The sequence below is a fragment of the Trichoplusia ni genome, chromosome 10 (genome assembly GCF_003590095.1).
Source record: "Trichoplusia ni isolate ovarian cell line Hi5 chromosome 10, tn1, whole genome shotgun sequence".
Lineage (NCBI taxonomy): Eukaryota > Metazoa > Arthropoda > Insecta > Lepidoptera > Noctuidae > Trichoplusia > Trichoplusia ni.
The window spans coordinates 11,861,647-11,887,394 of record NC_039487.1 but is presented as its reverse complement, the minus strand read 5'-3'; the positions used below and the strand labels follow the sequence as shown (position 1 = coordinate 11,887,394).

The following is a 25,748-nucleotide window of genomic DNA, read 5'->3' as shown; positions in this document are numbered from 1 at the left end:
GGGCTTTCTTTTACACTCTATCGGTACGGAATCCCAAAAAAAAACTGAAATCCCGCATGATAGAAATATAAATGTAAAACAAAAATGAAAACGAAAATGATACTTCTTTGACATCACTGTCACTTTGATTCAATCAGTCAGCCATGGAAAAAGCATTTATCTACTAGGGTCCCTTTTACCCGACTACAAATTAAGAATCATTAGGACTTCAGAATACTAAATATCTTTCACAATAAAGCAAAAAGGTCGTAGTCATTCAGTCAAATGTAATTCCATTCATTAAATTCAATGTCAGCAATTTTGTAAATGAAGCTTTGGTCAATGCACTACAAGGTCATTCGTCACAAATTACTACATGGTCACCAAATGTACTCTGAATAGAGAAAAGGTTAAAAGATTACAGTAATTTAGAGCCGTCTTAGAAGTCGGCAACCACGAAAATGCGCTTGAATAAACCTTCATATGTGGTAAATAATCATGCAATTTAGAAACACTATAAAAATTGCCACAACAAGTATTAGTATCAAATAATAAGTATTTATTTATTTCAAAATGCGTGTACACAAAATAGTAATTAAAAAGACAATATGGAAATTAGTAGTAGTGCTTAGCTCGTGGCTAAGCTATAACCGCATAAGTGATTCGATCACAGGTTAAGCTATGCTTGACGCGGTTGATGGGTGACCATCTTTGTCATAACGAGTTCCTCCGTGTTTCGGAAGGCACGTTAAATTGTGGGTCCCGGCTGTTATTCCTACATCTTTGACAGTCGTTACAGGTAGTCAGAAGCTTGAAAAAGTCTGACAGCCAGTCTAACCAAGGGGTATCGTGTTGCCCAGGTAACTGGGTTGAGGAGGTCAGATAGGCAGTCGCTCCTTGTAAAACACTGGTACTTAGCTGAAACCGGTCGGACTGGTAGCCGACCCCAACACAGTTGGGAAAAGGCTAGGCCAATGAATGATGGAAATTAGTAGTAGAGTAGGCATAAGGTTGCTTTTTCATAACTAAATCATGCAACAGTTTACTCACGCGTATTTAACCAACATCAGTTACAAACCTAACCGGAGTCCTCAATCATGAGCTGACACTCATCCACACCCACAATAACATTTAAGACGTGGCAGCAGGCCACCTGAGCAGCCATGCAATGTCACTTATATCACGAAACCGTATTAAATAAGTTAATAGATTTAAAAATCTAAAACGCACGTTTTTAAATGTCACTCTATTCAAATTTTATCAAAAGTTGTTAATTGCATTGTCATCGGGTTTGAAGCTACCCCGAAAGTTGCAGCCTGATGGCTTATCGGGAAGTGTCTCAAAATTGAGTTGCAAAAACCCAACTGGAACGACAAAAAAACAAGAAAAGTGGGTGTAAAAAAACGTGGGAGAATACATGATCAATTTCATAAAATACCAAAGAGATTATATTTACAGGTACTTCACTCACAATTATCTCATAACTTTAACAGATACAGAACCTGTTTCATAAAGTCTTGTAACCTTTCTCTTTCACAACTTTCCTTTTATAGTTTCGACTGAGTCAATCAGAGAAAGATACACAGAACAATAGCCAAAGAGAAAGTTTCCAAAGATTCCACAGATAGAAATCAAGTTAGTAGTTCGTGTCAATAACTGTAGACAATGTATCGCTTATATAAATCATCGTCTGTTAGAAACTAGCTGTTGGCCCCAACTTCGTCCACGTGATTAGAAGATATAAGTTAGGAATTTTTGAACGGAAGTCCTCGAAGATAAATAATTTCCTGTTTTTTCCACATTTTCCATTATATCTTCGCTCCTATTAGTTGCAGTGTGATGGTATAGGTATAGCCTGCCGTCCTCGATAAATGGTCTATTCAACACAAAAATATTTTTTCAATTTAAACCAGTGGTTCCTGAGAATAGCGCGTTCAAACAAACAAACAAACTCTTCAGCTTTATATATTAGTATAGATAGGTGCAATACAATGTACGTTGTACCCCTAGTTGGCTCGTAGATTTGGTATTATAATTCTGGTTCTTGGTATCAACTAAGGTATTTAAAATCATTTATGATCTTTAGGGTTTAGTTTAGTAAGGACAGGGCATCGCTGTGTGTCTTTCTATCCGTCCGTCCGTCCATTTATCACCAAGCTGTATCTCAGAAACCGTGATAGCTAGACAGCTGAAATAAACAGATGATTTATTTCGTTTCCCGATATAAAACCAAATCCAGAAGAAAACCCATCAAGAAAGAGCATAAATTTTTTTTTTTGGTTGTAGAATAAGCCACATTCAAAATTTATTACATTTACAGTTCTGAAATGTTCATCAGCTAGTTATTGAAAGAAGGTGATTATTTACGAAACTTAATAATTGATAAACCTTTGATATCGTTAAAATTTATAAATCGTATATAAAATAAATGTTTATTTTTTGTAACTTTATAGCCCATTACCAGTTTAGTAACCTCAATTTTAGGGCACCTCAAAACTAAATAAACAAACAGACAATTGCCTCAAACTTACAAGTATTAATTATATTTCGGAGACGTCAAACTAAAGAAAGAAAAATCTAACTTAAAATTAATATTTCAACCAGAACTTTTTATTTACGGGCATTCTTTAATTTATTGTTGAAAACAAGCAATATTTTAGCAAAACAATAAAGAAGCTATTCCGTCGGTATAAAAATATGAATAACAAATGTGATTTGTTGTCAAAATAGTCTGCATACTAATTGCCATATTCGGGTAATATCTTTCTCCAAAATTTGGTACATAAATTTTTTAGTCGAGACGTTTAATTCTAGGTCTCTATTTGTCTTTCATGCAAATTCTAACTGCTTTTCTAAAATTCTTTGGAATGAAACTAACAATTTTATTGCAGGTTTTATTTTTATAGATTTTTTAAGTTATTAGAAAAAGTAAGCATTCTTAGTTTACTGGGTTCATATTTTATTTTCATATTCAACATAAAAATATGTTTAAGCATACATTTTACATAAAAAGTAAAAGTTTCATACCACAATTAGTTGTAAATTATATGGTTAAACTAATGGATAAGCTGACGAGAAAATAATTTCAAGTTCAAAGTATTGTATACAGTACAGGTCAAAGTAATCAGTTTAAAAGCCATCGGCCTTAACACAGAACAATATAAAAAACAGAATAATAAAATCCAAAAAATGCATTTTCATCATAAAGAAAAACTTAAAATAATCCTGAATGAAGTGATTAATCCAAATTAAATCGAATCATGAATCGCACAAATATATAAACGCAACGGTTTGTAAGCGTGTTTAAGTAGGTATGTTTGTTGCCTCTTCACTCGCAAACGCCTAAACAAATTTTGATGAAAAGTACCGAAGGCGCTGACACTCTGTATGAACGCAAGGTCCACTTTTTACCCGACTGAGTTAGAAAGAGGGCCATTAAATGGTATACAAAGAAAATGTTAACTTTACAATTTAGCGACTATATATGTCATTTGTCCATGGAAAAAGTCGTATTATTATAGGACTAATACACCTAAAAAAAACGCGACACGGCATGTCCCAATTCCGGTACAAATTGTATCAAAATTGGGACAATCCCTTGTGTCCCAAATGTTGCGGGACGTTGACAAACGGTCCTTAAATATTAACACGCATTCATTGAGTCGCGGACATACCATAATATTAATGTTTTGTTTTTTTTTTTGGTAAATGAGTTAAAACGTTTGTTTTGACCATTTTTCTAAGTACCATTTAATATTCTGACGGTTAAACTTGGTTAGAAAAAAATAATTGGCGAAAAGTAGATATTATTCACCCACAAAAAACATTATTTAAAAATTATTAGTAAACTCTTGTTCAAAAAATAAGTACTTTTTATTTCAAAAAAAAAACCTTTTCCTCGTAATTCCTTTATTCATTTAATAGCTAAACAAAAGAATATATAGAAATAAATTCATCAAATTGTAAAAAAAAATTAACATAGAATAAATTTACGAATTTTGAACGAATTATAAAAATATCATTTTGAAAAGAAAAATATGATGTTAATTTGTAAACGAATAAAGCTTGTCCGTTTTTCACGGATCATTAAAGTTGTATACTTTCAAACCTACCGTTTCTTTTATAACATTATATTGAATTTAACCAGTAGTCTGGAAATCTTTGTAAAAAAAATAAGTCTTTTATTTGTCATTTCAATTTACGTCATAGAAAAGATATTTGTAATATCGCGCCTTTCAGTTTTGTGTAAAGATTGATATCTTTAATTCTATAGACTCCTGAAGAAAGGGCAAACTTTTACTCAGCTTTCAAAGTGATTGAACTTGACCGTAGAAAGCAGTAAGAGGAATGGTCGTTCACACGAATATTATATACTCATCGATATTAGTCCATTTGAGTACTGAGTGACAGATGTATTGTCTTAAGTTCTCAATGCCTTATTTAACAAAATATTTCAAAAATTCTTGTCCATAGAATTCATTTCGGCTATTGAGATTCGTCACTTTTAAAAGCTTTCTGAGCTTGTCAAAGGCGACAAAATTATAGAAATTAGAATTAAATTTGGCATGCAGGTAGGATTTCGCACCTTTAACTGACAGCAGCAACATCTAGAAGATATTTAAAGTAATCATACAATGATTTAAATATAGAAATTACTAAGACTAATGACAACAAGTAAACTATTATATGACCTGATTTGTTACGGAGAACAAACCTTTTTTTTTTTAATATATTATATCACTTAGCAGCCATCACAATCACGGATCCTTAAGCTTCGCCAAAACGCGTGTTTTAATATTTACTGTTGGCAACACTATTTGTTTAGTTAATTGTGTATTATTTGCTCTCATTCCAAATCTTATAGTGGGATCATGCGCTTGTCACAAATGTGTACACACATGAGTACGGTCAGATATAGAAGTTTAATAACACATGCAGATTTAGAATTGAATTAATACCTAATGGTACCGCAAAGGCAGCGTGGTGGAAAAAGGTGAATGGTGATCAAATTGGGGTGCTGTCCAACGTAATTTGTCCTTCAAATAGGAGCTACTTAGGAACCAAATTTAAATGAATGGCTTTTGATTTTGATCGAATGATAAAAATATCCAGACGGCCAAACACGGCAGCTAGTCCAAAGCGAAAGTAATTGTGGTGCAGAAGCTTTTGCAGACCAACACAGATGCGATCTCTGTCTTGGCCAAATAGTACTTCAATCTGACATGTCCAAAGCAAAACACACATTGTCTTCCGAAACACGGAAGCTGTAATTTTTAAAACACACCTAACATTTAAATAGTTTTTTCCTGGAGATCGCAATCGAGATCTTTGACTTAGCAGTCCTGCGGTCTTACCATTAGACTATCACAGCATCCTCTAGTAGTCAGAACATCATCAATCAATCCATCAATTCAGCCTGTCGAGTAAATTCGCCATCCAGATCATACTAAACATGTAACTAAAAATACCGACATTTTGTAAATCGGGTCGACTTCTTTTGCTGACTGTGTTTACGTAACTATGGTTATTAGGCATATCCATGCGAATAGGTATGATATCAAATATTGACTTAAAGCAAAATAGAGATGTATTTGCATCGCTATGTGATCTTGTTAGTTCAGAGAAATATTGGATGTGTAGCCTATGCATAATAAATAGGAAAAATGGAGGATGTGCGGAATATTATTAGCTTTTTAGAGTTTACTTCCTGTTACCTATTTTGTTATCTTATTGTGTTTATTCGTAATTCTTTTCAGTTTCTGTGTGATTGGAGGATTTCTGTTTTTAAATAAATTTAAATGTGCAATTATGTGTATGCGATATTGATTAGAAAAATCTATATTCATGGATATGGAAAAAATGTGGAAGTGCTTTTGGTACTTAACACGTCGTTTAGACGATGGTCGTTAGTTATAATAAAATTCAAAAATACTGGATCGCTTTAATCGATTCCTTGTATATAATTTGTTAATAAAGAGAAATAGTAGCTACTTATGTATATGCGGCAATAATAAGTTTCTCTAAACTTCATCATCTTTGTGACGTGGTAGAAATCCTAAATGGACTACCCCCACTCTGAGATTGGCCTGAAGATTGTTACCCCACAATAAAACAATAGCACCAGCTAATAAATGTAACATTGGCACTTACCTATGCTGAGCTCAAACCTACCTCACTAGAAATGAAATGAAATAATTTATCTTGCAAATTTGCAAAAATGACAAAAACGTCATTGTTTCAAAATGTAATTTTTTGGGTTAGCTGGAGTCTTAATTCTTTAAATGGCTATCCTAACAAGATAAATTATCTCTTACCGCAAAAAACCTTCAGGGTGCTTTTCCCTTCCCTATTGTCAGAAAAAAACATACATTCTTTAACTTAACCTCCTACCAAAGCATCAGTACTCCTACACAGGTCCTGTGTACGCTCATACATGTGCACATAACGTATTTTATCGCATGAATTATTCAAGCGCATCCCGTTACAAGCATTGAATCTGTAATGTTTGTGTCAAGAGCATGAAAACTTTATGCTTACATTAAAATAGTGAAATTGATTTATGTGTTTAAAAGCCCGTAGAACCTCTGTTCAAAAATGTATGTTTACTGTGTCTACACTGTACTGATAAGGCAGATAGTATGCTGTCAATCAATGAAATTACCAAATAGTTTCTTCTGATTAGGTCGATATTTTTGTTTAGAAGTTAAGCCTATTTTTTTGTTTGTCTATCAGTTTATGTCACTGCGCGTTTTATTTGTAGTTTAGCTATCAACATGTACTTCATTATAACCTGAACATCATTTAATAATACAAAAGTAGAAATGTGCAAAAAGCAAAAAAAATCCTCGCGATGCGACATTAAAAGCTGACGCGGAAAACACCATAATAATTCTCTTTGTTTGTTTTAAGAATGTTTTTCCTTATTAACAAATAGCTTAACATCATTCTTGATAATTAAGATTTGAGTTTTCTTTTATTAAAGAGTACAATAGGCATTATATAGCTCTCGGGCAGCAAAGAATAATTGGATTTTTCTGTAATACTTTTCTCAATAACTAGACTTGGAATCCTAGGCATGCCACCTAACAAAAGACAAATGTGGCTCCTAATTTATTGTATTAAAACAAGTTTTCTTTTTTTTTCTTTTCATATTATCGTTGATGGGCTACCAACCTGGTTTCAAAGCTTAAATCGCCCCTAGGTCTCAGACGTCTTTACACACTCTTCTTAATTCTTAGAGGCGCTGGTATGATTAAAACAAGTAAGATGACAATTCTTATAATGTGCTTATTAAAAAAATACCCAGATTTAATACGAATATTTTGCGGTTCAAGTTCTTAATTAAGCCATAAATTAAGACATCTTATGTATATACAACTTACATAAAGTGTATAAGCAATGGAAATATACAAAATAGCAATATCTTCTATCCTTTCATATTAAAAAGTACCTTGCAATTTACCATTAATTAACATATTATAATGACCACATCAGAAATCCGCACTGCAGTAAAATATTAACCGAAGAACGCGTGTCGTGTGTTGTGGATATTGCACAAACAAACAATTTGTAATTTAATACGGTGATTGGGGATCAATACCTACTATGAGCTTTTTAAGTAGGAAGGATAACTATACGTACTGTGCGAGCGAGAGAGGGCACTATAATGTGTATAGTAGTGTCTCGCTCTCACAGCGGTAATTAACGTAGTTTATGGGATATTGGTAGGGATGCTGGTTGGTAATGCGTGAATGTTTAACGAAATCGCTTTATCTGTGTAATTGTGTGATTCTTGCTAACGTGTCGTCTGTTTATTTTATTATGACCAGTCTGTGATAAACAAGTAAGGGCTTTATTACTGCTTTAGTTAGTAAAGACTAGGCTTTATTGTATTTGTCCTCAGTTTTATAAAGTATCTGGTTTTTAATCTTAATCTGATACTGCTAAAAAAAAATTGTTTCCTGTCATTTATTATATATTCACTTATATGTACAATCTTTTTTTGAACCAGAATAATATTTACAAGTTTTTTTAAAAATAGTGATGAATTATATTCACAGAAACAATCTTTTTTTTATTAAACCGGCGTAGCATTTACAAACTTATTGTTCTGTAACAAAATAAGCTTAATGTTATAAAGCTTAGTTTATTTAGCGAGACAAGAAGCCTTACACGATAGCCGCATCGGACAGAAACCTATACGTTACGTGATACTCACGGGATTACGTTAAGACGAAGGCTTCATCGTTACCGCAGTTTTAATTAATGAAACTGTATTATTGTATTTTAATTCTTTCTAATAAAATAGGAGGGCTGGATGACTCTAAGTCACTATTAGTCATTAATGGATTTCTTACAGGTTTTAGTCTATACTGACTAATATATAAAGCTGAAGAGTTTGTTTGTTTGTTTGAACGCGATAATCTCAGGAACTACTGGTCCAAATTGAAAAAATATTTTTGTGTCGAAAAGACCATTCATTGAGGAAGGCTTTAGGCTATAAACTATCACGCTGCGAGTAATAGGAGCGAAGATACAATGGAAAATGTGAAAAAAACAGGGCATGTATAAATCATAACTTATATCTTCTACCCACGGGGACGAAGTTGCAGGCAACATCTAGTCAATTATACACATGTGGGTAGACCATTTCAATGTACAATATTTTGAATCCTAGGGAACCATGATTCAAAATATGCGATAGTTGTTCTTTACCGTTTGTCAGAGGAGCATTAAAGTAATTAGGCTAGTGGGTACATATAATTTTGAAAAAATTGTACTTGCGTCGATCCAACACTCCTCGTCAATTAAACGTACCTGTTTTATATCCGGATATGGCCTTACGTGTATACAGCAGTAAAGTTCTAAATGTTTAGTAAACAAATAAATAATTTGCCCGTATGTCAACAATAATAATACCAAACAGTCATATTCAGTCCAAATAGAATAAATAAAAAGTTATACCAGGAAAAATATAATGGGCATACCTACTCTGCGAATTCTTCTGCATGTGAACGGCGCCCTCACTGCTCGAACCCCGTCAGTACAGATTCGGTCACATTTAATGCGAGTTAGCGACTCCTCGAGAGTTATTTTATCTCCGCAGCATTATTACGAGTTACTCTTGTACTTATTTATTTGTTTCTCTCTTTTCCAACTTTTTCCTCCTTCGAGATTGTTTTATGTTAGGAAAGAATTTAGACGCCATGTTTGTTGTTACTTACAAGAAATCCGGCTTATTTTGTATGCCTTTATAACTCTTCAAACATAAATAAATTATGACCGTAAAATATTTTACCTTGACTACGTGGCTACGACGTAGACCAAGTATTCGTAGCTAGTGCTACGCCGTAGACAAAGGCCGGCCGCTACGTTCGCAGGTAACTTTTGAAACTTTGAAAAGCTTAATTAGTTAAAAGATTGTTGTAGTTCCATAAAGTTGAAGAAGTATTTCAGAAAATTGATCAAACTGTAAAACAATAACTTCGTACCAAGTCATTCCGTAAATGGGTTTGAAACTTAACTTTAGGAGTTTATTACACATAGATGAAAGTAAAAACTAAATTTCTTATGAAACAATATCTCTTTATGATATTCAGCTATGGCCTGTAATGGGCCAGTTTCACGAAAGAAAATAATGCGAGATTTCCTACAAGAACTTTTATTTAAATAAATTGGTAGCGATGCAACAATTACTCTCCCCGCCCCCGCCCTACTCTTACCGTTAACGTAACCGTAATAGCACATAAACAAACAATGTCACTGACAATACACGTGTCTAGTCTCAGTGTTGCCAACATTGTACACTTTACAACATTCTATGCGGAATGACCGAATCCACAGACAACAATAAAGGTTTAACTATTTTACGAAACTCTCTACGAGCTTCTGTTACTAACTTGCATATTTTGTCGCTTATATAAAACTTATCGTTGAAACCAGTTGAAGCTTTTTTAAAGGTTGTAAAACAAAAATATTTTCACAAATTGGTTTTAACCGTGAACACGATTTTTATATTTTGGGCTTTAAATTCATTTTCCTGATTCTCATCCGTAAGAATCCAAAAATATATTTGTTGTCGAACATTGATCTTTCATAACAAAACTTCCCGTTGTAAATGAGAGAGACGTCGCTACACTGTATAATGCTCTATCTCGCTTCTACAACTAGTCTTACAATTGGAGATAGCTTTAGGCCTTTACCCGCACAATTATGACAGTCACATATAATGCGAACCTTAATTAGTTAATTGCAGGATAATCCCTCGTAACACGCGCCTGTACACCGAGTTAAGCTCATCAACACGACTTTAATTAAATCTGGACTATATTCCTGTGTATTATTAGATTCCGTACCCATAAAGACTATACCCTATAATGAGGTTCTTTTGTGTGTCCGTTTGTATGTTTGTCACGAACTGTAATAGCTGGACAATTGAAATTTTTCAACAATGAATTTGTGCAATGTGTGAAAATAAAAATTGAGATTTAGCATCAATTGTTTGCAATCAATTTTTTCAGCCAGTCCGACTGTGTCGGGGGTCCGACAAGCAACACCTGTTTTTTTAATCATTGGACTTTTTTGAGGAGCTCGTGGCTAAGCTACAAGTGAAACGATCACAGGTTAAGCTATGCTTGACGCGGTTGGTCCGTAGATGCGTGACCATCTTTTTCATAACGAGTTCCTCCGTGTTTCGGAAAGCACGTTAAATTGTGGGTCTCGGCTGTTATTCTTACATCTTTGACAGTCGTTACAGGTAGTCAGAAGCTTAAAAAGTCTGACAACCAGTCTGACCAAGGGGTATCGTGTTGCCCAGGTAACTGGGTTGAGGAGGTCAGATAGGCAGTCGCTCCTTGTAAAACATTGGTAGTTAGCTGAAACCGGTTAGACTGGTAGCCGACCCCAACATAGTTGGGAAAAGGCTAGGCCAATGATGATGGACTGCCAAAATATGAGGATAACAGGTACATGTTATTCACTGATAAAGCGTTTAATTGAAGCAAGAATTTAAAAAAAAATCTTTGTTGAAGGCGTAAAATAATAATAAGCAAACAACAACACATCAATATTTTCTATAATTTAGGAAATACATGCAACAAATGAGGAAAAATTTTATCTAGCCACACAATTTATTTTCATGATCAGAATACAAACAGATATACAATAATTTAAAACCATAGACCTGGATGATTCTCATCCATAACCAAAATTAAGAAAGAATAAAGCCAGACATTAAAAATATCCACAACATTTACAAATACATTCCAGTAATGAATTAATCTATTTGTAGTCAATAATCTCGTTACAAAGAGACCGCCTTTGTAGTTAGCGATAACAATGCCGTTAACATTCCGTCGCATTCCAAGACTTCATTCAAAGGGAATGCGGTTCAAATAATATGCATGAGTTCACTTATACGGAGTGCTCATAGTACTGGGAGGGGAAAGAGCTGGCGCGTGGAAAACTTAAGTCTTATTTTTCTATTCGATATTAAATTATATGTTTCAAATTATTTATATTGCAAGTAAAGTTGAAACCGATTTTAGATCACTCAAATTTATCAACATTTTCTTTAGGACTCAAGTCTTCTTTCGCCGACTGAGCTACCAGCGAAGTCGACTAGGACAAATTAAAATAATAAAGCGATGAAAAGTGAGTTACGGACTCAATATGGTCAGTTTAAATTGAAATGTGTCTCTTTGTTCCAGATTGTGCAATACGTCTTAGAAGTACCCGCGTGGGGCGCGTGCACTCGGGGCAGGTCCCGCGCACCCGCGGCTGCCGCGTGCTGGTGCCGCCGCCAGCGCCGCGCTCCGCGCTGCTCGTCGAGCTGCACAAGCTCAACGTGCCCTGCTCCGCCGGCTTCATCCGCTTCGCACCCAACACGCCCACCCTCTGCGGGAAACTCGACCAAATACCAGTTCCAAACAGGAAATTCCTCTATACGTCCACGTCAAAAAACCCAGCCATAGAACTCCATGGCCGACCCACGTTCGCCGCGATATACCGTCTAGTGGACCATTGTCACGATGTTCTGCTTATGGCAAAGAACGGCTCGTTCGAAGTCGGTCCAACCACAAAACTATCATGCTCCTATGAGATCCACCTGCCTTACGGTAACCGCGTGGCTCTGCGACTGCAAATGGGGACAGGACCAATGAATGCGAAAGAAAACGACGTCTCCAATATAATACACGAAGATATCCAAGCCCTGTGCAGAGGGATGGAATTAAGTTTAGAAGATGGGGAATCGAAGTGGAAGCACTGTTCCCAACCTGGGGATCCCTTACGAAGTGTTCAGATAGTGTCAGAAGGGAATGTAGTCCGTTTAAATATAAGTATCACGGCGAAGAAGAATACATCAGCAATGTGGCTGAAAGTGTGGTGGATGGATAAGGCTGTGGAGGAGATCGTGGGTCACTGTGACTATGGGTGGGTGTTGTCGGGAGACTTTTGCATATCAGCTGTGAGGGAGGCAAAGAAAGCGTGGAGGCAGGCTGAGGCGGAGTGCGTGAGGCTGGGAGGACATCTTGCCAGCGTACTGAACGAGAGGCAGCAGCAGATCATGGACAAAATGCTTATTCATGCGTAAGTAATAAGTATAGACTTCAAACAAGATGCGTCATAAGACTTAAAGTTCAACATCAACAGTCCATCAAAATGGGTAACTTATAACATCATTACATTGGCAATTTTCCATATTCCGCGCATGCATTGAAAAATTTAAGCAACGATTCTACCCTCTGTGCAATCAATATAAATGTTGACTCGGAAATGTCTATAAATTTAACATTACACATTCATTTTACAATTCATATTTCGGATGCTCTCTGATCAAATGTAAATCTTCGTGACTTGCATCCCGTTGCTATGCAGCCATTAATCAACCAGTTTTTATTAAAAAGATGATATGAAAATGGTAAAATGTCTTCGTGGTCTAGTTTTATCGTTTGCTGTCCGTTTTGAGACTTGACAGAAAAATAGATTTGGATTAATTTGTCGCCCAAACGATTTAATTCTCTTCTCTTTATATGGAACCGCAAATTAGACTCGCACTTGACCGGTTTCTTATTTATTTTCTGTATCCTTAGCATTATTTGGTTTGATCTTCTGCTAAATCAGAATTCATTTGTAGCTTTTATCAATATTCCTTCCTCAACAATCGTAATGTTAAACAGTTTTACTTTCCTGCACTTACTATTCGGTCGTACGAATCATACTTTTCTCTTTCTGGCCTCCACAAGAGCCCCAATATTACTTTAAGATCTCGTAACAAACACTGTATGTAATAACTTCATTTAACCTCCACCACTTCTCTGCCTACTACAAACACGTTTAAAAAAGTATATCTCTATCTGTCTATCGTCTGTCTATTACTTCACCAAAAAATAGAGTCCCTATAAATCGTATGTGTGTCAAGTCTCACATATCTACAAACGGTGCGATCTCTTAGCTCATGTAAATAGGTTATTTTTCTCGAATGAGGCGTTATTCATGAAGACAAATGGCAAACTTATACCTGTAGATAAATGGCTCTTATACATATATTATTCAAACCTTTAGTGAAGACTCCCTATTATGTTTTTTTGCAAATTAGTGTAAAATGGCAGGGATATGTTACTTGTGGCTTCCTTTATCATTTTTGAGTTTCGTTGACAACCTAGGATAACACGCCGCCGTCTATCCACCTATCAGTCGGTCGGGCTATGTAAACAGTTTGCCTCTTATGAACTGTGACAGGTAGATGGCTGTTTTATATAACCCTTGAAAATAAATTGATAAATAAATGTCCGTTTGTCCATTTGTACAAAAGCCCTATTAGTAGTTTAGCCTTAGTATTGCGTCCAACTTGCATTTAATGGTATAATGCAAAAAACAAGTTAAAACCTAAAATAAAATCAAGAAATTCTTATTTGTATACTATTTTAAACTTAACAAAATTAAATGCTCCTTTAGAAACTATTACAAAATAACATAAAGTCTGTCTTAATGTCTGTGTGCGTGTGTGTATGTATAAAACATCCGCAGCGATAACCATAAAGTGTGCTCACACAAATGCACTCAGTATCCGAATTTACAGCCAACACGCAGTTACATTTTACGTAATACAATTTCAAGTATTTTAACTTTAATATAAAGTTAACCCAAACTGCTTTAAAGTAAGTCTTTTTTAATCAAGTTTAGTCGATTTATTGGTTTTAGTTAAAGGATCCATAGAATTAATGTTCAAAGGCAGTTATCTTTTTTAGCGTATTCCTAATAGATATTATTTTTCCGGTACCTAGTAGATTATTTTTTCGATAGGGATGATGAATTAAAATTAATGCAAGTGCCACGCACCGACCAAATGTGGGAAACCGATCATGGCGGTTCAGGTTTAGGAGAGTACCTACTTACTCCCCCATTTTTGCTATCAAATAGAGCAGTTCATGCAACACTGCCAGTTCGGACCAAGAGCAAAAACTTATAAATATGCCTTCATTAAGTCAACCTCTTTATTTCAATGTATTTAGGTCGATATTGTTAAGGTTTTAATGCTGAGATTTATCGTATATTGTTTTGTTTGTAGTCCGGGAGCGGGTGTCGACGACGTGTACTGGATCGGGGCGACTGACGCCGTCCACGAGGGAGAGTTCCGCTGGTCTGATGGACTGCCTTTCTCATATGCACGTGAGTAACATTCTTCTAAATATAATAATGTGCTTAATAATTACATGTAAGTGTAAGAGTATATTCCTTTAATGTTGGTAGATAGGTTCTAGATTTTGAATGCATACGAAGGTGATAATTTAAGCGATTAATCTACGAAATGACTGCGAACAGCGAACTTAAAATATATATTTCACTCTTAAAAAAACGTCGGATCCGCGACACGTTGCGCACAGTGGATTTTGCATGGTGACCTCAACCACTCGACTATCCGAGCAGTCATTTGGGACATTACTTTGCTAAAAGTGACGCAACTTCTACTTACTAGCTCCACACATTTGAGCGATTTCATTAGCGGTAGCGTCCGGAGAAATGTAACTCAATGTTACCTACGTACATAAAGACACGTGACACATGAGTGGCCACGTGGTCAGACTCGACAAAAAAGGAAAACATTATTTTCAGAAAATTAGAAATACAGTTTTGCGACAAAACAATGGTATTTAACGTACTCCTAAAATCGACATTACTAAACATTTCAGTTAATTCAGCATTTACAAACGCGCTAAAACTCCAGTTGTAATACAGATTTATTGCAACCCTCTCGCAACTAAATACCCAGTAGTTTGTTAGTCAAGAGACTTGCTCTAAACAAGTCCTAACATACAATGTACTTAATTACTTGAAGAGGGCGACCGAAGAGATCAGGTGTACGGGTTTACGATACCGAGGTGTCACCGCTAACGTACTAACTTCAGGCTTCTAAGATTTATTGTAAATGTTGAACCGAGCTTTTGAGGTGCTTGAAACTGCTTCGTTCTGCTTAGTTGTAGGTATTTAGATGAAATCTTAGTATGGTGGAACAAAAAAATTGTGGAATGTCATAAAAATTGTACATGTATTTTCATTATTAAATGATGTAACGGTTTACTCACGCGTATTTATCGGGGTAGCCAACCGGACCCAACCGGAGTCCTTAATCATGAGCAGACGCGGCGGGACCGGCTGGGTCCGAAACTAGTCGGGCTACCCCGATAAATACGCGTGAGTAAACCGTTACATCATTTAATAATGAATCAGTCTCACGATAGTTATTATAAAAATGTTATTATATTTTCAAATCTCATATTTATGTGAATTTTCTGCGAACATAAATTGTTAAATAAAGAAATAAATAAAATTTGGACACACTGTCCGACCTGAATAAAATGATCGATTTTTTTATCATTTTTCGACCTCGGTACCATAGTTTTTAAAGCGACTGCCGAGCATACCCAGGCGCCGCAGGTTCATATCCAGTCTGAGATTGAATTTTTTCATTGTATTTGTATTTAGAGATTTTCTGAGAATATTAATAATAACTCACAGTTCAAAGTAAATTTGACCAAAAAACAAAATAATGTTGTGTGTAAAATAAATTAGTAACTTAAAAAAAAAGCATTCCGCTGCTTAATTCTTTAACAAACAATAAAACCATTCCATCTACGTATTTATACAACAGCTCTTGCACAAGTACGACTAAAACTCAAAACAACAAACACTAATACAGTCGGACAAACACTTTAAATCATTGTTCAGTCAACAGCGTTAGTTCGAATGCCATTGAGTGCGTGTAGGGTGCTCGGCGGGAGAGCGTTCGTGACTGGAGGGCCGTAATGTGTTGTTACTGGACTTCTGGCTAAGTGACAACCCTGAATTATTTGTTGGTGGATAAATGTACTTGGTGATGGGTTGTGGGAGAGCAGTAGAGGAGAAGTAGAACTAGTTGTACGGAATGAGTTGGTGTTGGGCGATGTGACTTATATTCATTTTAACAGAATATAATTTATCTATCAGATTTAGTCAGATTACGAATGATACCTAATGGTTTGTCCAGCATGAGTTTAGAATCTGTGTTATTAGGTACTAAAATTAAAAAATAATTACATTGCGATTAGAATCATTTAAAAATTAATTTTACCTTTCCACTCCAACTACGATGAGTACCCAAGGCGAGTGCCTAGGACACTAAAATGTATCATGTTACAAAGTTAGTATGTTTCAAGCTTACGTACCGTACTCAATTCATCTTTAAAAGTCAACATAATCTAAAAACATAGCGACATCACTGACAACCAAGTTGCATAGAAAACAAGATGAACTCTTTTGCCGCGTGTCCCTGATTCAATCTTAGTTAAGTATGAATAAAGTATGAATATGTGTAAAGTTCTCCGCAATAGAAGAGTTATATTTCTGAAAAATAAAGAACAGCATAAAAAGTTTAAATTATGCATTATAGCCACAAAAAAGCATTAAAAACGTGCGATCATTAAAATTTAAAAGGACCTACTTGTAAGATTATTCACATATACGGTTATTATTATTTAAGGCTAAGACAATGTGATAAAGCGAGTTAGAGCCTCGTAATACCTCAAGCACGTCGTAATAACACGATAAAACGGTCGCTACTTCAATTTTAAAATGTATTTTTATTTTCTCACCTACTTTTCTGTTCGTAAATAAAATGCTTTTAATATTTTTAAGGTATTTCTTAAATTCCACTAATATTATGAAAGGAACCGATGATATTAATATGTTTGTTATACTTTTATTCAAAAACTACTGAAAGAATTTTGATACCACTCCACAGTTAAATAGCTTATTTTAATTACTTTCGTGAGGTGGATTCTTGATGACTATTTAATAACGATTTACTCACGTACTTGTATCGGGATCATCCGACTACACAGTGGGTTCGCGATTCGAAAATTACAAAATACACACGCAGCGTAAGGGAATAACACTTCGCTATTAAAACAACTCACTTATTACATACGACCTCCGTGGTCGAGTGGCGTACGCACCGGTTTCAAGGTGTCGCTAGCTCTGAGGTCCCTTGTTCGATCCCCGGTCGGGTCAATGTAAAAATTCACATTTTCTACATTGTCTCGGGTCTGGGTGTTTGTGGTACCATCGTTGTATCTGAATTATATAACACAAGTGCTTTAGCAACTTACTTTGGGTTCAGAACAATGTATGTGATGTTGTCCGCATTTATTTATTTATACGAAAATAAACACTTATAAATGAATACAGTACTAACATTCATCTTAATTACAACAATTCACTCAAGTAGTAACCGAAATAAAAACAATCCATCCTATTAACCAAGTTACATAACTTAAAAGCTATTGACTCGGGTCGAAAGAGCAAGGGGTTGTGCATCCTAGGGTTGAAAGCCCGATTGGGTGCCAAAAGTATTGGGGTAACCCCCATTCAGTCGGTCTAGACAGGCGGGCGTCAGTCGCAGGCGTCAGTCGCATGCGATTTTCGCGGCGTTCTGTCGAACATCACATTATGCAAGGCTTTGAGGGCGCTGGGTTAAGTGAGCTAGTTTTTCATAACAGATGCATTGTTGCCAAATGTTTTTGTTCTGAGTCATTGTGGTGACTGCATTCGTTTTATAAAGAAGACTTCTGTTTGTGTGGTATTTAGACATAACATATGAGTCTGCACAAGTTTGAAGATTTAGTTATGTACGTAATGATTTAGAAGAATTATGACTATACATACATACAACATATGCTTTTAGAGTTTTAGCTTGAGGTTTAAATAAGAACCTAAATCTACAGTTAGCCACGTGTAAAGGATTTGAAGTGAGTCATCTTCGACAGTTAAAATAGACAGAAATTAAGAAGAATTTTCTAATAGTACGTTACGTGTATCATTAATGGAGAAAATATAAAAAAATGAGGTACTTCATAACCCGAAAAATATTGTTATAATTTAATACATCACATGCAGTTAATATATAATTATATAATGTATTGAAGAAGTCAGTAGCCTGCGAAATGGCGTTCCGATGGAGAATCCATTTTAATATTTATGAGCAAATACATTGTTCTCGAGGCAAGAGTTATGCAACAGTTTCGTCATTTTATTACGAAAAATGAATCATTATTGCTTTCGTAAAATCAAGAAGGAATTTTTCACGTTATTGCTGAATAATTACTGTTCACCGATTTTATTATTCAATTTTATTTGGTTGGTATGTACTTTATATATCTTGATAAATGTTTTGTCTTAACATATAATAATTTTTCTTTTGAAAATGTCATATAGTACCTATTAAATTTAAATAAACTTTATTTGGTTATAAAACACAAATGAAATGAGATTAAAATAAAAAACATATGCAACAAATAACTATCAAAAAACGATATTCAGCAATATATATTCCAAAAAACAAATGACGAATGAATGATTGAACAAAACGAACGAACCGGAAATTGGTATAAAAAGCTGCGGCCGATTAAATGGCTATAATGAATGAATGTTTTGTACATTTGCGCGACTTAAATAAACGGTTCAAGTTAACTGGTGCGAACGAATTGGTTATGAACCGCTAAAAAGGTGGCGAACTGGAAAGAAAGAAGGTTATTGTACTTTTATGTATATTATTTAGTAGGCAGGATAAGGTAAGGTAATTAGGAGCTCGTGGCTAAGCTATAACCGCATAAGTGGTTTGATTACAGGTTAAGCTATGCTTGACGCGGTTGGTCCGTAGATGGGTGACCATCTGTGTCATAACGAGTTCCTCCGTGTTTCGGAAGGCACGTTAAATTGTGGGTCCCGGCTGTTATTCCTACATCTTTGACAGTCGTTACCGGTAGTCAGAAGCTTGAAGTCTGACGGCCAGTCTTACCAAGGAGTATCGTGTTGCCCAGGTAACTGGGTTGAGGAGGTCTGATAGGCAGTCGCTCCTTTAAAACACTGGTACTTAGCTGACATAGTTGGGAAAAGGCTAGGCCGATGATGCTAATGTCGTATTTCTAGCCAATGATACAATACGCAGATAGGTCTTAAGACGAAAATGAAATACATAGACGAAATAAAAGAAAAATCTGTCAGTACAATATATTAGAAAGTAAAAAGGGTGGCACAGGAAGGACAAAGATGCAAAACGCTACATCAATGAATAAGCAGCTTTTAAATTTCATGACGATGATACAAAAAATACAGAATAAGAAACGGTAGTATAAAACAAATAATTCCAAATTTAGAGTTCATTTTAACTAAAATAATGCTACCAAAATGAGAAGCTTACCAAAGGCTTGCGAAAAGGCGTGAAGTAAGTTTTAAAGTCGTGGAAAGTTGGGCATTCCTCCAGAAAGATTATTACATAGTAAATTGCACAAACAAAGCAGCAAACAGTTAATTATAACAATAGAACCAGTCATATAAAATCCCTTTTGCATAATTGCTTTGATCGAGTTTTTTAAGTGATCTGAATTCGTTTAAATAAAACAGATTGGAAAAGTAGAGTGCTCTGTAACTGAAACTACAAAAATATTGTTAACATTTTTCAAATACGTTACAAAAAACATGGCCTCCGGCATGCTCTCCGTAGGCTGTCAATCTGCATAGATATCGAATATTAAACTCTGTTAGTTTACAGGGATAGAACGAATGTATCCTAAAAATGTTTTGTTTCAAAAGTTCCTGTTTCTTTTCACATAATTGTCAGTATAATTAATAATCTAGCTATAAGCCTATAAAGTCTGTCAAAAAGAAGTGAATTAAATATGAATAATCTATTACTAAGAAGATCAGAGGAGAGAATGGAACAAAGAAGTAACATTGTGGTAAACAAAGAGAGGGAAAGAGAAAAAAGAGGAAACCTTCCAGAAGATGGAAAGATGATACGGCTAAAATAGACTGGCACGGGAGAGAGAAGATTGATAGAGGCTAGAGACCTTTGACAAAGGGCATACAGAATAAAAATATAACTATGTAAAGGATTAAGTTAATTTATAAAACAAATTTTGTTAACGTCTGAAAGAGGCTATAAATAAAGAAAGTCAACATATTTGCATATGTTGTTATTATTTCGAGCTAAACTGAGTTGTGCAGTAAGATTGGTGTGACCTATACCACTCGTCTAACCGTGCAGTCAAGGCCAAATGGTCGTAAAGGCCTAACCCATAGTAATCGTAGAATAAGCGTCGGCGTTAACAAACACATTACTAATATGTTATCGCCACTAAAGTTAATGTGGCCACTTATTAGGGCTGCTTCTGTAGTGTGCAAATATTGATTATTTTGACTAGTTTTTACGGTTATTAAATGATGTAACGGTTTACTCACGCGTATTTATCGGGGTAGCCCGACCAGTTCGACTCGCGATCCCGCCCCGTCAGCTCATGATTAAGGACTCCGGTTGGGTCCGAAACTAGTCGGGCTACCCCGTTAAATACGTGTGAGTAAACCGTTACATCATTTAATAATGAATCATTCTCACGATAGTTACTATCAAAATAGTTTTTATGGTTCCGTACTCAAAGGGGGAATACAGGACACTATTATTGAGGATCTGCTGTCTGTCTGTTTGTCTGTCCGTGCTTTAGTTGCCAGACTATACTTCATAAACCGTAGGTGATTTTCTTAATAAATCATAAATTCGTTTATCTTTACTCGACAGTCGGACTTGCACAAGACCAGTTTTATTGGTATTTTCTAATGAAAAGTTTAATGTAAAAAAAATGTAATAAGAAAATGATTATATTTAGAGTTAAGGCGTAACGTTTAAATTATGAAATAAAACTATGTTAACTGCTAACTGGTTGTAGAGTTAGCAGTTACTTTTCTTAACTTTAATAATCTTAAATAAAACATACCTTATAAAATGTTAGTTTAAGTTGTTAAAATGACATAAACGTAAGATAAAACGTATCCTAGAAGAACAAGAGTCATTCACGTTTCATTGCGTCATGTTTCAGAAAATGTAACGTCACTTGAAACTGTTGAAACTTAAATATAAGTTATATGCAACAAATTATTTATGTTCAAGAACATTAAGGATGTTTACATAAAAAACGTTGTTTTTTTCAATCCATGCATGCGCCCATTAATGATGCGTTCAAGATATACTACACACTCCACATGATATTTTAAAATGTATTATAAGGACATTGCTCTTTATGATAGACTTACAATAAATATAATAAAAATGTCTGTATCTGTATTAAACATATCTACCATACCTTTTGTCTACATCAGAGATCCCAACACGAAACTACGCCCGTGAAATTATGAAACTAACATAAAATGACGCAGTATTAACAAACTCACTAATTAAGGTCAACGTTATTCAAAACTGTTTAACATCCCTTCATAATTCACTATTACCAAAAACAACAAGGCATTGCTCGAAGCCGGCAGCCCTAACGAAGGGACTCTGTTTACAATGCCGACGTCTGCATTCAACAAGTTTGGACCGCAGGCAACCGCAGCCGCCCCGCAGACGCCCCGCTCCCGGCACGCAGCTCCCCCGCACCTGCGCCGCACCTTCAGCCCCCAGGGAATGTGACGTCACAAAATGTTGATAATTTTAGCGACCCTCCGTCAGACCAAGTTATGAGGTTGATAATATACAAGGGTTAAATATAAGGGTCTATATTCACACTTTTAAGTGTAAAGTATTTCCCAATTTAGGTTTTCTCTGAATTCTAGGTAATCACTTTGTATCAGAAGGAGTTTGGGTAAAGATATTTACAGCCACCATTTTGGAAAATATAAATGACCATCTCCCACACAATGTTTTTTAATTTTTCAATCAGTTTTATAGAATTCTTGTCAAAAAACATTTATCTGCAAAGAGATTCCTCTATATGATAACACAAAATTGAATTAGAATATTACTACGATAAACAAGTTGAAAGTGTAACATTCGTAGCACTTACGTCGGTTCGTAGCTCAAGCGTAGCATCGTAGCACTTTCGTAGCATCGAGCACCTCTATAACTTTTAATAAGGTTATCTTGTTACTCGTACATCGGAGTTCTAAGTTATTAAAACTAAATTTTGAGATATGAATAAATCTAAAATTATAGCACCAACGCTGCAGCATTCTGCATTATTTAGTTGTAGCAATATTGTAGTGTGTCATCGATAGGAGCTATATATAGTACACTAGCTGTTGCCCGCGACTTCGTCCCCGTGGGTAGAAGATATAAGTTATGATTTGACCTGCCCTGATTTTTTCACATTTTCCATTGTATCTTCGCTATTATAAGTCGCAGCGTGATGGTTTATAGCCTAAAGCCTTCCTCGATGAATGGTCTGTTCAACACAAAAATATTTTTTCAATTTGGACCAGTAGTTCCTGAGATTAGCACGTTCAAACAAACTAACAAACAAACAAACAAACAAACAAACAAACAATCAAACAAACTTTCAGCTTTATATATTAGTATAGAAGTATAGATAGATGTATTACCCTAGTATTGTACCTGACCTTTTAAGTATTCTACAATACGGCAAGTACTAAGTAGTAATATTACTATGGCATAGTTTTCAGGTACTTTCAGTGGGCAGAGATCTGGATACGTTTTTGATAGGGTTTTTGGGTTTTACTCAATTAGGAGAACTGTAAAACAGTTATCATAAGAGATTTGTATTTCAAATTTGATTTTAGAGCTATTAAATTAATTATAAAATGGATGTTTTTGTGAATAGTTCATTTATATTATAAAATTTATCTCAAACAGACAGTTCAGTAAGTAATTCAATTAGTAAAATAATTATCAAAAAAACACACTTAGTCGAATAGTCTTAAATTTCAATTATCAAAAAGTTACTCAACGCAATACGCAGTAAGAAATAAATTTTCGCCATGTTGGAAAATGGCCGCTATATTAGCAAGATGGCGGCCACAAAAGGCGGGAATTCATCAGCGGTACAGTACGACGCTGCGCTCCTGTTATTAATTAGACTTATAATTAAAATAAAGGTGATATTAGATAGACGGGGATACCGATTATGGGATAAACCCTTTAAAACTAATTCAAGCAAAACTTTTTAGTTATTGCTTAACTGATAAGCAGACATTTTTGTGAAGATAAGATTTTATGTAAAATAGAGTGATAAAATTCAAACATTTAGATTTTTTTCATTTTATGACATAAATTGCTCGGAATATTTTAAAATTACTTTCATCGCTAATGACGAAAAAAATCATTTGAAAAGCAAGCGATCCATCACACGGTTCACACTGAATAGAACCGTCCAATAATCGTACGCAGTTTATTCTCGCTATAGCTAGGCAATTTTTTTATAAAATTAAGGTGTTCGATTATTTAAACAAAAAATAACCTCTGATTCTCTTTTTTATATTTTATTTCTTGTTCTTTTACATATGAATAATATTCAGGAAAGTCTAAATTAGAAATGAGTAAATTCTGGACAATTGGCTAGAGTAATTCACTTAACGTTTCCAAAGTGCCCAAAGAAGTCTATTTGGGTTAGATACATTTTAATTTTGAAATATTTTTTGTCTGTCTCGAGCTAAACCCATTCAGTCATTACTGGAGAATATCAAGAATAATTGAAGTCCCAAAGGTTTTTGTTCCACATCGCATGTAATACAGCCTGTTGAAGATTAATTTATTTCACAAACTTTTTCCAATAATTGTTTTTACTTCCTTTTTCATTTAACCGTATGAAAACTTATTGAAATTTATTTTTGTTATTTTTAAAGCCGTAACTTTAAACAAACAACGATCACTTACGAATATTAATTAATAACTCAACTGCAAAATTTTATTATCAAACTTGTTCTTTTCTGTTTTCCGAATCTAGATTGATGTCAGCTTCCAGTCTCACTGCATTCCAGAAAAAAAAGTAAAATTATAATCATATTAAACTAGTTTGTAGAATCTCATAAGAATTTATGAATAGAGCATTTGTTTCTCAGGATTCTCAAATAAACAAATGATAAAATAGGCACATAAATAGTTTTAATGCACTACATGACAACCTCTTTTAATATTGAAAAATACAAATGCTCGAAGTACTCGTAAAAATAGTACGCTTTAAATAATTTACCCGATGCAATAACCACAGCCACATAGGAAAATAGTAAAAGCTGTAAATATTTAGCAGAACTGGAAGCCATAAAGATGTTATGTTTATCCAACGGCAAAATGGCAGCAACACGTAACGGGTTATTTATTTTTATGTGTATTTGTGACGCGGAATTGGCACAAAGTTGGCACAAACATGTGGTATGTGTCCCGCATACCGGTCACCCAGTTCGAAACAACATCATCATTTTATTTCAAGCAACTGCGGTAAAGTTCTGCGAACAATCTCTGAATTTACGTCGATGTTTTTTTTTGTTAAAGTTGCCTCTTTTGAAAGTGTCAATCTATGACTAGTATCGTTTTTGATTAAAAAAAAATGTATTTTTTGAGGTATAACTTAACAATATAATAATACCGGACGTTATATGATAACAAAACCTATTTCTTTTATATAAAGCAGTGCCTCACGGTTACCACTTATCGCATATTCTCGTTCTAAAATATAGATAACTTTTTTATCTTTACCAGCAAAATTATCCTCAATTTTAAGCCAAATAATAACAGCAAAGCACTAGATCCAGATAAACTGAAACAACTCCAACGAGATACGCAAATATAAGCTCTTCAAAATGATAACTAGCAGCTAACAAGGAGATGTACCTACAAAGCTTTTGAACACGATACCAATTAAAAGACTCTGTGAATATTCCCTAATTGTAACTAACCAAACTAAACGGCCTACGTTTGTGTGAAGAGCGAGGCGACTGAATATGCAGCTTGAGCAATCTTGTTCAAACTCGGCTCTTAACTAAACCGTGCTTGGATTTATAGCGAATTATAATATGAAACGTGTTGAAACATACGATGGTTCTATTCACGAAACTAACTAGCAAAATCCTCGATAACGACCTAATATTTTTATGAGAGGTTATCCTAATTTGGGCAATGCCTCAGTGTATGACATTACAAAAACAAAATGACTGAAAAAAGTGGGTTTTCCGTGCAAAACTCTTTGTGATCAGATTAAATAAATAAATAACTAAATTAGTTAAGACAATTTTTTAATCACTACCATAAAAGTAATATTACTAAAATAAGCGCTGGTTAATACAATTTCTATAAATAAACATGCCTGATAGTTCGTGACCATACAGCCTGCAAATAGAGAGCGATCCTTGACCTAGTTAAATATAAGTTAGTTAATCTGAACTAAAGTTAGATTATAAACTGAAGTTACGTGAAAAATGGAAGCTTGGTGCTTCTCTGACTACTATCATAG

At 34.8% G+C, this 25,748-nt stretch overlaps 2 protein-coding genes across 2 annotated transcripts in view; one reads left to right on the top strand and one right to left on the bottom strand.

The window, feature by feature from the left end:
• Positions 1 to 25,748, bottom strand: part of LOC113498030 (sodium-dependent neutral amino acid transporter B(0)AT3-like) — a 423,880-nt gene that overhangs the window by 77,841 nt on the left and 320,291 nt on the right. The gene's annotated exons all lie outside the window — the stretch shown is intronic.
• Positions 1 to 25,748, top strand: part of LOC113498025 — a 116,235-nt gene that overhangs the window by 25,900 nt on the left and 64,587 nt on the right. The window contains exons 3-4 of the mRNA XM_026877906.1: positions 11,688 to 12,567; positions 14,549 to 14,649. Coding sequence (XP_026733707.1) covers positions 11,688 to 12,567; positions 14,549 to 14,649 — 981 coding nt within the window. The remainder of the gene's footprint in view (positions 1 to 11,687; positions 12,568 to 14,548; positions 14,650 to 25,748) is intronic.